At 42.5% G+C, this 12,038-nt stretch overlaps 1 protein-coding gene across 2 annotated transcripts in view; it reads right to left on the bottom strand.

The window, feature by feature from the left end:
- Positions 1-8,727, bottom strand: part of tcf7l1b (transcription factor 7 like 1b) — a 37,243-nt gene extending 28,516 nt beyond the window's left edge. Inside the window, exons 1-3 of one of the 2 annotated variants that reach the window (XM_042488208.2) lie at positions 7,765-8,727; positions 7,568-7,640; positions 7,336-7,463 (exon numbers count right to left, since the gene is read on the bottom strand). In XM_042488208.2, the coding sequence (XP_042344142.2) occupies positions 7,336-7,463; positions 7,568-7,640; positions 7,765-7,950 (387 nt within the window). In that variant the 5' untranslated portion in view covers positions 7,951-8,727. The remainder of the gene's footprint in view (positions 1-7,335; positions 7,464-7,567; positions 7,641-7,764) is intronic. The other variant, XM_042488209.2, reaches the window with a different exon arrangement.
- Between the last annotated feature and the right edge of the window lie 3,311 nt (positions 8,728-12,038).

The raw sequence follows: 12,038 nt of genomic DNA, 5'->3' as shown, positions 1-12,038 counted from the left end.
CTTAGCAGTACCGATGCAACATGTGAACGATCTGATAGCCTCCTGCTGTTTGCCGATTGGGCCTTGACTGTAAGGGAATAGAAGTACTGTGGTCGACGGTGGAGAAACTGCACTCTGTGGGAGACAGAATCCCTCAGATAAGTGAGTGCCTCAAGGTCTGGAAGCCGGCCCACCTCGGGATAACAGGCAAAGGAATAGCAGGACCCGTATCTGCCCCAGTTTATGCTCCCACCACCACATCTCATCAACAATCTCTCCTCCTGCCTGCTTTCTCTCTCTCCCTCTCTCTCTCTCGCTCTCCTGCTGCCTGCAGTGCTTAAACTGAAAACAGCTGCTTGGAATACCAGACTGATGAAACCCTGTTTAGAGCTTTTTCTTTTTCTTCCTGCTGTACAATCACGTTTTATTAGCATGGAGTGAAGCGTTTAAGGTACAATTACAGAGGGAAAACATTTCTTTATGTGAGCTAAACAGTAGTGGTTATGGCTATGAGAGGGCCGCATACACTTATATGGGACAGTCCAGCAGCAATAGTGTACTGCCTCCAACCCACCTCTGTCTATCTGTACGTCTGCAGCTAAGGACTGTTTTTATTACCAGTTAATCTAAAAAGTTCATTCATATAATGCCCTCTAGAGCCGAAGCAACAGTTGACTGACGAGATGATCAACAGAAAACTTAGCTGCAGCTATTTTGTCTATCAGTAGGGCTGAGTATCATTTAAAAAATTACCAAAGTGACTAACACAATACCCTTAAAGGTCCAATGTGTAGGGTTTTGGGAAATATATTGGCAGAATATAATATTCATAATTATGTTTCCATTACTGTACAATCATCTGAAACTAAATATTGTTGTGTTTTTGTTACCTGGGAATGAGCCACTTATAACTTATCACTTATAGTATTTTCAATGCATTTCGTGGTCTTGTTTCTACAGTAGCCCAAAATGGACAAATCAAACGCTGGCTTTAGATAGGGTGGTTTTTTTTAAAGTCAAGTCACCGCAGTTTTCCTGCATGCTTGGCACACAGCAGAAGTTCAGTTGGTTGCAATCTGTATTCACACCACTAGATGCCACTAAATCCTACACACTAGACCTTTTGAGTGATAGCGATACCAATTTGATACCCTTTTTTCTACTTTGTTCAATACCAATCGTGTGAATAATAACCTTATATATTTCCTTTAAAAACTGAGTTTACAAAATGTATGGAAGCATTCTGTTGCATAAAATGCCACCAGACCCCATGGGGGTGCAGTGTAGCCATATATGAAGGTTTTGGTGACATCTCGGCACACCCAAAACTGCCAGTTCCATCAAATACACCATGTTCGACTTCACCACACCACAAACTGAATGCGTTGTAGCTGTTGTGGCAGTGAGCCAGTCACATGTCACAATAAATCAAAGAACGCCTGCAGTAATTGGCTGCGAGCAAAACCATACATACGGTCAACTTTTTTGTAGATGTAGGTAAAAAAGGGATCAGATGCAGGTGTTGTTTGACTGAAGAAGTTTCAATACTACTTGGTACTAGATTATTTCAAACAATACCTTAAAATGTATGGAGTGCAGATACTCAGCACTAATTTATCATTGTTGTCATGTTAAAAACTTAATTCCTCCAAATTTTCACTGCTTCTCAATTTTGACAATTTGATGTGTGTCATTGTCATGTTTGACAGTAAGCGCAATATCTTTGGGTGCTGAACACAAATCACGCTACTTAAATATGTCACCTTGCACTCTGGGAAGTTTTAATGGCCGTTTTCCACTATTTTGTGGAATTTTACAGCCCAATTATCAAACAATTAAGCCATAATGCCTTCGCCTCAGTTTTTTTGTCTTACTAGTAGACTATGAGCCAAATATGTTCCACTTATGACATGCTGACTTGACAAAAGATCATAAAAAATAACCCACATGGAGCTCAAGTTTGGATTTATGTGGTTTTACTGGAAAAAAGAGTTGGACGATCAATTTGTGATCAGAAATAGTTTCAGGACAAACAGATTTCAGGACTGTGGTCACCTGGGAGTCTGACCACCCTCCTGACAAACCCAGGGGCCCATCCTCTGCCCCCCCATCCCCCATCTTCCAGCAGGGCTCCAGGTTAAGACCACAGAACAGACATGACTAAGCTGGTATTCACATGACACATGATACATGTCTCCACCTCCCACATCTCCATCTCCCACAGTTTCAATTCGTTGCTTCTCTTTTTGATAATTAGCAGCTGTGGAGGACTGATGAAAGCAAGCTTTGTATTTCAACCTTAACTCTTCTGAGTTTGAGTGTCAATAGCTCAACCCTGCCGTGACTATCCACTACACAAGGATAGCAATAAGTTTAAAAGTGGCCTTGATGAGCAGATTCTTCCACAAACAGCTAGAGATTTTTCTTGTTTATTGAAAGGCATTAATATCTAATTCTACAACAGCTTTTTTTGTTTTTGTTTGGATGTTGAACACATGTGGTCTACAACACATCTTTAAACTGCTTCAAAGCTTTATAGAGATTTGGGTGTGAACGCAGGTGTGTTTGAGATGTTCACCTGTGGCCAAATGTCTCTCAACTCAGACACAAGTTCACCCAAATTTTTAACAGGGAAAAAGCAATGTACCAGACTACGCAGCAGCTCCGGCCAAACACGGCGAACGAGAAAAACACATTAATTGATAAAAACACATTTGCGCACATATTCATCTTGGCACATCAAAGGGATTCATTGATGTCACTGAACATGGGGAGTCTGCGGCTGGAGAGGGGAGATGTTGGTTATCCTTTCCTCAAAGGGTGCTGAGATGCTCCTGATGGGCCCTGCGCTCGAGAAGCCAGAGAGCGCTATAAACAGAATTTCTAATGTCAGGCGGGCGGGTGGGTGGGTTTAGGTAGTGAACTAGCAGGCTATGGGGTAGTGGGAGGAATTGACGCCAGCTCATGCTTTCCACAGAGACCAAAGAGGGAAGGATACAGACCAGGACTGACACCATTTCACACAGTTCCATACAAGTGATGTTATGAAGTCAGCATCAGCATAAGACTCCGACAGAGCCGCTGTATGTGAAGTTACAGATTACAAAAAGTGTATTCTCTCAAGTTTTGACATCACTGTGCGTGATTTTTACACGTGAATGCATGTAATATGGAACATTTGCAACATGTTCAGGCGATATAATCATCACTATAAACTGCTCTGGTTGTGTTTCTCTAATTAGGCCTAACCTTGATTGCCCCTGTAACATGAAAGTAATTGCTGAGATACACAGTTGTTGAAATAAAACATACAATTCTAACTGTAATGAATCAAAATGCTGCAATCTTAAAATGTAAAAGCACAAACCCCACTCCAAACATCTCCCACATCTTCTAAACTAAATCACAATTAATCTAATATTTCAAAAAACATTTTTTTTTTTTGCCAAATTTAATTTAATTTCCTCAAGCCCCAGCACTGAGTTCATTATCGAAATGAATCACTCCAGGCGAGAGCTCTCAGCCAGACTGCTATGGCATTTCTGCGGTTGCTCGCGATCTGTTTTTAATTGAACAGTGCCACTAAATTGATGTAGATGTGTTTGCCTTTGAAGGAAAAATCTTTTAAAAACTATAAACCCAGTCAAAAAATGTTAGCTCTGTTGACACAGTGCTTGGTTGAAAAAATATTTGCCGCGCTAACATTCAGGAACACAACACTGAGGGTTGTCAGAATGTGAGCCCTGTACACTGTTGCCTCTGTTGCAAAGTATCCACAGAGCCTCACCTGAACACCCCTCCCCTCCAACTCCATCAGCCCCTGACACTCACTGACTTTACACACACAAACGTGCAGCACGCATGGATGCATGTGTGCACACTCACACACAAACTCATAGGCAAGCAAGGTGAGCAAAATGACAAGTGAGCCACCTGATGAAAAGACACCTCCACACAAACAGCGTTTGCTTATGCAGGGAGAGGCCCTTTTATTCAGCGGGACAATGTCTGTGTTGACTTTTTCTTTGTCTGCACATTTTTAAGCACCAAAAGCAGCAGAAAAGGGGGAGGGAGTCAGAGAGGCATGCAATCTTAGCCACCGACATGTTCAGACTTATACAAGCTCTCCATTCATATCTCAGTCTCAAACAATTTTCTATTCAACAATCATGCTCAGGAGTTGGAGTGTCCTGCTGCGCATTTGATGAAGATATATTCAAGCGGCTAACCTCGCTCTCGCTTACGTGCCACCTCTCACACACAAGAGGCATTTCACTCTTTGGTGATGATGATGATGTACTAGCAGAGTTATCTAAAAGTGCTGATGAAGCTGACAAGAGGTGGCGTCAAAGCTGAGTGTGCGCTCACCAATTAAATCTGGCACTAGTCTGTCACTACGGGAACAATGCGGCGATAATCACATCAATGAATTGACAAACAATAAGCTGGATTTGTCGGGATGACTTGGTAGGGGAGTAAAAAAAAAACAAAAAACTCTCTGCACACCACAGCCGGCAGAAGTCTGGTGGAACATCTCTGCAAACATAAAAACCTCCCTCCTCAGCTCTCAGTGGATTACAGCAGAATGTCAGCTCTGAGCAGGCTTTAAATCAGTTATGCTTGGCCCTCAGGGGAACTCTGTGCTGATCCCATGTAGGCCTGTCTCTCATTGCTCATGATAGGGTTGCCACATCCAAATTTAAAAGTTCGGGCCTCAAATCCTTCATCATGTTGCACATTACTGAGTGAAATCACTGCGCGGCGACTCTTGAGCAACATCTCGTATCTGTTACGGAGCAGCTTTTAAATGCTGATATGTGCGGAATACATATGCATTACACTGCTTCAGAGCTTTATTATTACGCAAAAGATGCCAGACCGGAAGGGGGAGTTGTAAACAGAGAAATGCAGGAAATGTGGAAAAGATCGCCTCACACACACACACACACACACATTGTTCGATCTGTAATTACAAAAAACAGTGACATTACGCTCAGAGCTATGAAACTAGAAACTGCAGTGGATTCTACAATAGTCACGTGATCTGTTTGAGGGCCATAACTTTAATTTGTCTCATGCAGCACAAGTACAACCACATACCACACCACACTTATAAAACAAATCTGTCAGTCCCAGCAGAGCTTTCCAAGACACACACTATAATACACTAGAATTGTTTGTGAGAGGTGGCAACACACATTAGGTTACCCAGTGGGCACTTTTTTAATCTCACAAGCCAATCAGCATATCCCACACAATGATGATGCATTAAGAGTTCAGTTAAACTAAGCTGTTTGCCAGGCGTGGGTGCAGGCCGCTGGTAAATATCATCTGTATTGAACTTCATCCACAGGTGTAAACAAAGTACAAGCCCCCCTCTAGAATGCGAGCCTAAAAAGGTGCTAAGTTGAAACTCCCTCATCAATCAAATTCACTGCGTTAAGCCGCGAGCAATATGGTGGACCCTAAGACGTCTGCTAAGTATGCCAGCCATTGTCTGCCTGCATGTTTTCTGCCACGCTGATGATTGACACAGTCAGCTCACCCTGTCCCATTGACCTCATTCTTTTCTCTTCCTAATGTGGAGGATTATACCTCTGAATTTTTAAAATCTCCAGTTATTTGCTACTTTGCCTTGAGTTATAAGAACAGCGGTTTTTAATTTTCAACTTTGCTTCGCTGGACAAAAACACAAGGAAGTGAGTTGCTTTTGTACGGGACACACAGGACAAAACAAAGAAGAGACTAGATAATAGGCTGCTAATACGCAGTAACGTAAGAGAGTTTGTGACTTAACTATTCCATAAACAAGTCTCCTGCTTTAGAAAACACGCAAATTATCAAAATGCGTTTACATTCCTGCATGTTTATCTCTGACATTATTTCTCCGAAGCTCTGATGGCCAGAAGCAACGAGATAGACGATCTACACACAGTGGTATGTATCACCTAGTGTGAGCAGAGTAGCCATTTAGTTAATGAGCCCCAATGGAGACCTCCAATGAAGCCATCAAGACTGCTCAGAATAACAATGGTCAACTAACGCCTTTCTAATTGAATGGAAGGTAGAGGGAGGCGAGGGGAGTGGGCCTGGAACAGTGAAAAGGAGACAGAAAAAAGGGAGGGGGAGGCAAAAGGGGGGTCTTTTCAGTCAGATGCCTGCCAGGCCTTAACGAAAGTACTTGTTTTTCGGGGGGATGTGACATGGATTGGGGGATGGACGAGTTTGGAGGAACACAGCTCTCCTGCGGGGATTATTGCAAGAGAGTTTGCATAGTTAAATTGCATTTAGTTGGTCCAATACAAATATTTATGGTAATATTGCTTAAAATCAATGTTTGTTTGGAATCAGCATTCATTTTCACTTTATTTTTTAAATCACAAACTCTCTTATGTGACTTCATTGGTCATGTTTGCAGCATTGCTAACAGCTGTGGAGTTTTATTAGAAGGTCTCCACGCTTTATTATCCTGTTATTAAGGCGTGTTAAATGTGTAATATGTATGGATTATACTGGAGAGAACCAATGCAACAATAATCCCAGCGCTGGCTGCGAGCCCTTTACAGCTTCATGGAGATGTGATGCAACAAGTCAATGAATCATTGCGAACTCTGCATCAACAACACTTACTTAAGACTGTCAACCTTATCTGGAGTTTTTTAAAGTCTCCGGACAACAGCTGTCACAGACACCGCCGTGAAATGCCTCCCATGTATGTCAAAGTGAGGTATTACATTGTTGTTACTGTAGGATATGACTTCAGGAACAGCTTTTTTTCTGCAGGGAATGTGTGCAAAAAGCCTGTAGGGTTTTAAGGAGCTGATAGTTGCTGGGCTGCATACTGAAGAGAGGCCTTCCTTAAAAACAAGTACAAAAAGGAAAGCAGATTTGCATTTTTTAAAACACAATCTTGAAGAATATCCGCATCTCAAGTGCAAAATAAATCTTCAAATAGAAATCTTAAGAGTGATAAAGTAAGCTTTGGTAAAGAAAGGTCACTATTTAGTGTAAAAAAACGTGCAGCATGGGTGTTGCAGGGTATTCTCGACTAGGGGTTGCCTAAATCAATCAAAAAAAAGAAAAAGAAAAAAAGAATTACTAAATGTGTCTGAACTTTGAGCCGAATGAGAAGTTGTCAAATGCAAGGCTCGTCGAGGGGGTGGGTGGCAAGGAGAAATTTATATCCCCAAAAAAGAACAAAGAAGTTGTTAGTACTCCTTGAGAGGCCACTCGGAGGGAATATGGCGGTCTGGCAGTGCACAAGGAACTTTTACGCACGGCCAAAGTTTTTGCAGAGCGCGACTAAACGAGGAAAAAAGGGAGGAAAGTGTAACATATCCACGGGGGGAAACTTACTGTTCGTGCACTCGGAGACAGCGAACCGTTGGATAGATATGGATTGGTGAGGTCTGGGATCATGAGAAACGGGTAGCCAGGATAGTGAGGACTCTTAAAAAAGCCACCATCTTGCTGCCTCCTCAGTGCTGCAGGGAAAGAAAAGAAAGAGTTGGTAGAAAAGGCACATAAGCGACAGCTATAGCACAGAAAGTACTGCTTATTTTTGTGTATGTTTTTTTTTTTTTTTTACCTTCACTGAAGTAGTCTCTTGCTTTCTCATAACTTTCTGAGTCGGGTCTGGTTTGGGGGCGCCTCTCTGCTTGCTGACAAGGGGGAGAAATATACACACGGAGGGGAAGAAACTATTGAAACTTTCAGCGTTATTAAATCTCGTTTCTCCGCACGCTAGGAAGCGTAGAGACGCTTTAATATTTGCAGTGCCCTTACCTCTGAGTCTGACGAGCTGCTGTTGTTTTCCGACTCGTTCACTAACGAGGATTTCACATCATCCAGATCCCTTTCCGCTGACACATTTTCGGAGATCTTTTCCTCCTGCTCCCCTTCGTCTTTAAACGATATCATCTCATCATTGGCCCCCAAATCATCCCCACCACCTCCGTTCAACTGTGGCATTTTTGCAGAATATATAGTATCGACGAGAGGCGGAAAAAAATCAATATTTTTTTAACAGATCAGTGTAGTCCAAACGAGTCACAGGAGTAGCAAACTAACTACAAGAAAGTGTTCATGTTTCAAAAGCCCCTTTTCATCCTCTGAACGCGCTCCCCTGGTCCATGACGAGCCTCGCGATAATAATCCACAGTTAAAGTTGCGAAAATATCGCAGGATATTTTGGCGTCAGCGGCCGGATGCGCAGCAACTTGGCAAAGTTTGGTCTCCTTCGCAGCTTGTGGACAACTTGTGGCCCCTGTGTGTGTCTCCTTGTTGTGCTGCTGAGGAATGGGACTCTCCTCCTCCTACAGAGCCCGGGGACCACATAAACTACAGTCCAAAGCGAGCGAGAGGGGTTACTCAAGAGCAAGCAACGCGTCCGATGTTATCTCCTTTAATATCCATGTGTGAGAAAACAATGGCTCGAGTTAAAGGAGAAAAAACCCTGAAAAAACACGCGACGGTCAGGCTGCAGTTTTCTCCACTTCTCACTCGATTGTTTTTCCTCCCAAAGAAGCGACGAGTCGCGTTTTTTCTCGTGCAAAGTTTATAAAAGAGGTATAAAAACCGTTGCAAAAGTGTGTAAAATGTTCAGCTGGACGTGGTCGCCCTTTCCCTCCACATTGCTGCCGGGGAATGCGCCCTGAAAAACTACTTGGTTGTTCAAGTGGAAGAAAAGCGCAGCCCGTCCGTAGGGGAGGAGTTAGCACTGAAAACCGACACTTCATTCACCACCATGTAGATCAGCTATTCTTCACCCTCAAGCCACCAACGCGCAGCCACCACAGCAAGCAGGAAAATGAGGGCATTTGAACAGAATAGTGGAGGGTTGCACATGGAGAAATACAGTAAGCAAATACATATGATATAAGGCATAGTCATTTAAAGTGCAGTTATTTGACTATGTATTATTTCTAAATAATAATAATAATTATAATTGTTATTATTATGCATACTTAATAAAAAAGGAGCAATTACCCCAGTGTTGCCCGTGTGGTAGCAACTAAACACAACATTTTTTTACCCATAGAAACTTTAAGTGAACTTAGGCGGGGGACGCAGCCCCTCAAAATTCAGGTGTTGTCCTCCCAATTAAAACATTAAAGTAGCAGAAGATAAAATTCATATTTTTATATATATGTGTATATAAATATATATATTTACACCATAAGTTGATAAAGCAACATTGGGGAGGACACCTATGAAATGGGGGGGATGTTGGGGTCCACTACAAGAACATCTGGAGCATCAAATACTTAATTTCCTGTGTTCTGGTGAAATTTACGCACCAGTGTGTGCATTTTTTTTGTATATGGTGTCAATGTATTTAAATTTGTCAAAATAAAAGGTATCTGCTAACTTTTAAATCTACGCCTATGGGGCAAGAGACCACACTGCTTCCATCTGTGTGAAAATGACAGACCAGGATTCAGTGAGAAAGTCATAATTACACACTGCCATGTAAATTGCACGTCTGTGTGTCCTAAAAACAATGTGCTGGGAAAGACAAAGCGCAATAACACCTGGGATAAGCATGGGCCTATTATGGCACAACTGAAGGCATGACAGAGACAACAAGCCTCTGAACATGCAGGCCTCCTTATGACAGGACAAGCCTCTCTCTCTCTCTCTCTCTCTCTCTCTCTCTCCCTCTCTCTCCCTCTCTCTCTCTCTCTCTCTCGCTCTCTCTGCAGAAATGCATGGCCCCATTGTTGATTTGAGGAACAGTTTTGGAGGCCCTGTTTTGCAAGCAGTCTTGGAAGAAGGAAGAAGGGATGTGGGGAAGTGGTTTTCAGCTTTTTTTTTCTTCGTTCCTGTGGAGTAACCTGCACATAAATCTGAATCATGACTTGGAGATGTGTTTTTAATGCCTGAAAAAGAAGTGTTTGCTGACAAATTCGCAAAGTTGGGTGTAAACACACAAGCTAGATGCTACTCTTGTGTCCCTGAAGCTCTTTGAGAACATTTTCTTACCCACAGCCTATCTTCACCTGTCTCAGTCCAAGTCCAGTGGACCTCTCTTTACTTCTGATGCAATTCGACAGGCTTCCCCCTGTTTGAGAAAAGAAGTCATTGATGTTGTCGACTGCGTGTCAGCAAGCTGAGGGTTGACTGACAATTCAGCAGTGTCTCCACGGGCCTCATTAGATCCACACTCCTCCTGGGTATGTGTGTGCGCATGTCAGCGTGTGTATTTGTATTCAGTTAAAAGCAACATATACTGTAGTTGCATACTGCATCTTCTGTGAATTGCATGTGGGGTGGTTTATGGATAGTGGGGTTTTTCGTACACTGAGGTACACATGTTTGCACTTGCATGCACACACACACACACACACACACACAGGTGAATATTTGCCCTCAGGGCTACATATCATTGTTTTTCTGGGCTACAGTATGCAGAGAATGCATTCTCCAAATGATGCTTATAAAAGACGTTCATCCACATTTGTGATGCAACCCTTTAGTTTGAAACTGAGCTGTAATGTATTTTTTTTTGCCCTGCACAAAACGAAGAAAATGCAGATTTTTTTCTAAAAGTATCACATGTCAGACATGTAATGGACTATGTATGTCCCAGCAGGTGTAATTACAATTATTCAGTGCTCATGCACCATAGCCTTATGAATGATTAATAAAGAAATCAAATATTAAAACAAGTCAACATAGAAAAAATAATAATGACATGCATAAGCAGACGCTGAACAGGAATATCTCTTAAATACTGACACTTCTCACACACGCACAAGTTTCAGCAGTGTGCTATTAAGCACCATTGGCATGCAGTAAGTAGACTGTTGTTCGCAGTGAGCTGTAACAGCACAGTGAGATGTAACACTTTGGTGATAAATGTAAAAAAAAAAAAAAAAAATCCAGTGTATCTCAAATGTTTTATTCCAAAGTGAGAAAGCCACCATTTCACAAACAAAAGGATGCCTATTGTTACAAAATGGTTTCAGGCGTGAAAATAAAGCACACTAATTGACTGCTTAGTGCTTTGCTTGGAAAACATAATTATTGTATGTTTGTTGAATGATTAATTTCAGGTGGATTTTTGTGTTTGTTTCGGGGGGGGGGGGTTATGTTTTTTAGCATTGGAGCCTTTTGTGCTTGTTTAATCATCACAGCAGCTGCACTTCTGCTTTTTGGGGGAAAATCTGACAATCGAGCATTTGATGAAATTAATTTCTTCACACCTCCTAGAGGATTCTATCTCCTTTAAATTTGCCTACGTATCCCTCCCTTCTCTTCACGACTGCCTCGTTGGAGCAGGATTGGTTTTAACTGGGAGTTGATGAGGGGTCAGGAGAGATGCGAACAGCCACAATCTTAGCCTGGGGGCAGATCGACTGGTGGCCAGAAAATTTATTCAGTGGGTGCTGTCCCTGCATCTGCCTTACTTTGAAGTTGCTCTCTCAACTCTGGCTTGTCGTACGTGACAGTGTGTTCATTTTTTCACCCCCCTTCACTAAAGAGAATGAGGGGGAAAGCAGAGATGGAGCACTTGTGTGTGTCGATACCCATGTATGTGTTTCACCTTCCACGTGTGGTGTGTGTGTCTGTTTTCGTGTGTGTGTGTGTGTGTGTGTGTGTGTGTGTGTGTGTGTTTGTGTGGTGTTATGTGTGTTTGAGGAACAGAGAGGGAGGAGAGATGGAGCGAGTGGGGAGATGCTGTGTGCCAATCCATACTGGCTTTGGAGAATTCAAGGTCATTCTTTCATGTTTTGCCAACCATCGGTCAATCAGTTTCCAATCAAAGTGGTGCTTAATTCAGCAGTAATTCCCATCTCCTCATCACGTTTGCGCCTCACTGTTCCAGAGGCGTTAAAGCATTTCCCTTGTCTTCTCTCTGATCTGCTGCAGTGTGTCCAACATATCTTGCCAGGGCAAAACCCGCCCTGTCAAGCTCTCTAATAATACTTGTTAAAGTGTGCGGAGGACATGTCAGATCACACAATGTGCTACTGCTGCGTCCATCTATCTCACTTCAGGAGATTTAGGTCTCATTTGATTGTCTTTGAAGGGTACCCAAGTCATGTTCTTTCATT

The sequence above is a fragment of the Plectropomus leopardus genome, chromosome 4, assembly GCF_026936395.1.
Source record: "Plectropomus leopardus strain MGB_pleo_1.0 chromosome 4, ASM2693639v1, whole genome shotgun sequence".
Taxonomy (NCBI): Eukaryota; Metazoa; Chordata; class Actinopteri; order Perciformes; family Serranidae; genus Plectropomus; species Plectropomus leopardus.
Note: the sequence above shows the minus strand (reverse complement) of the source record. Positions and strands in the feature narration are given on the sequence as shown.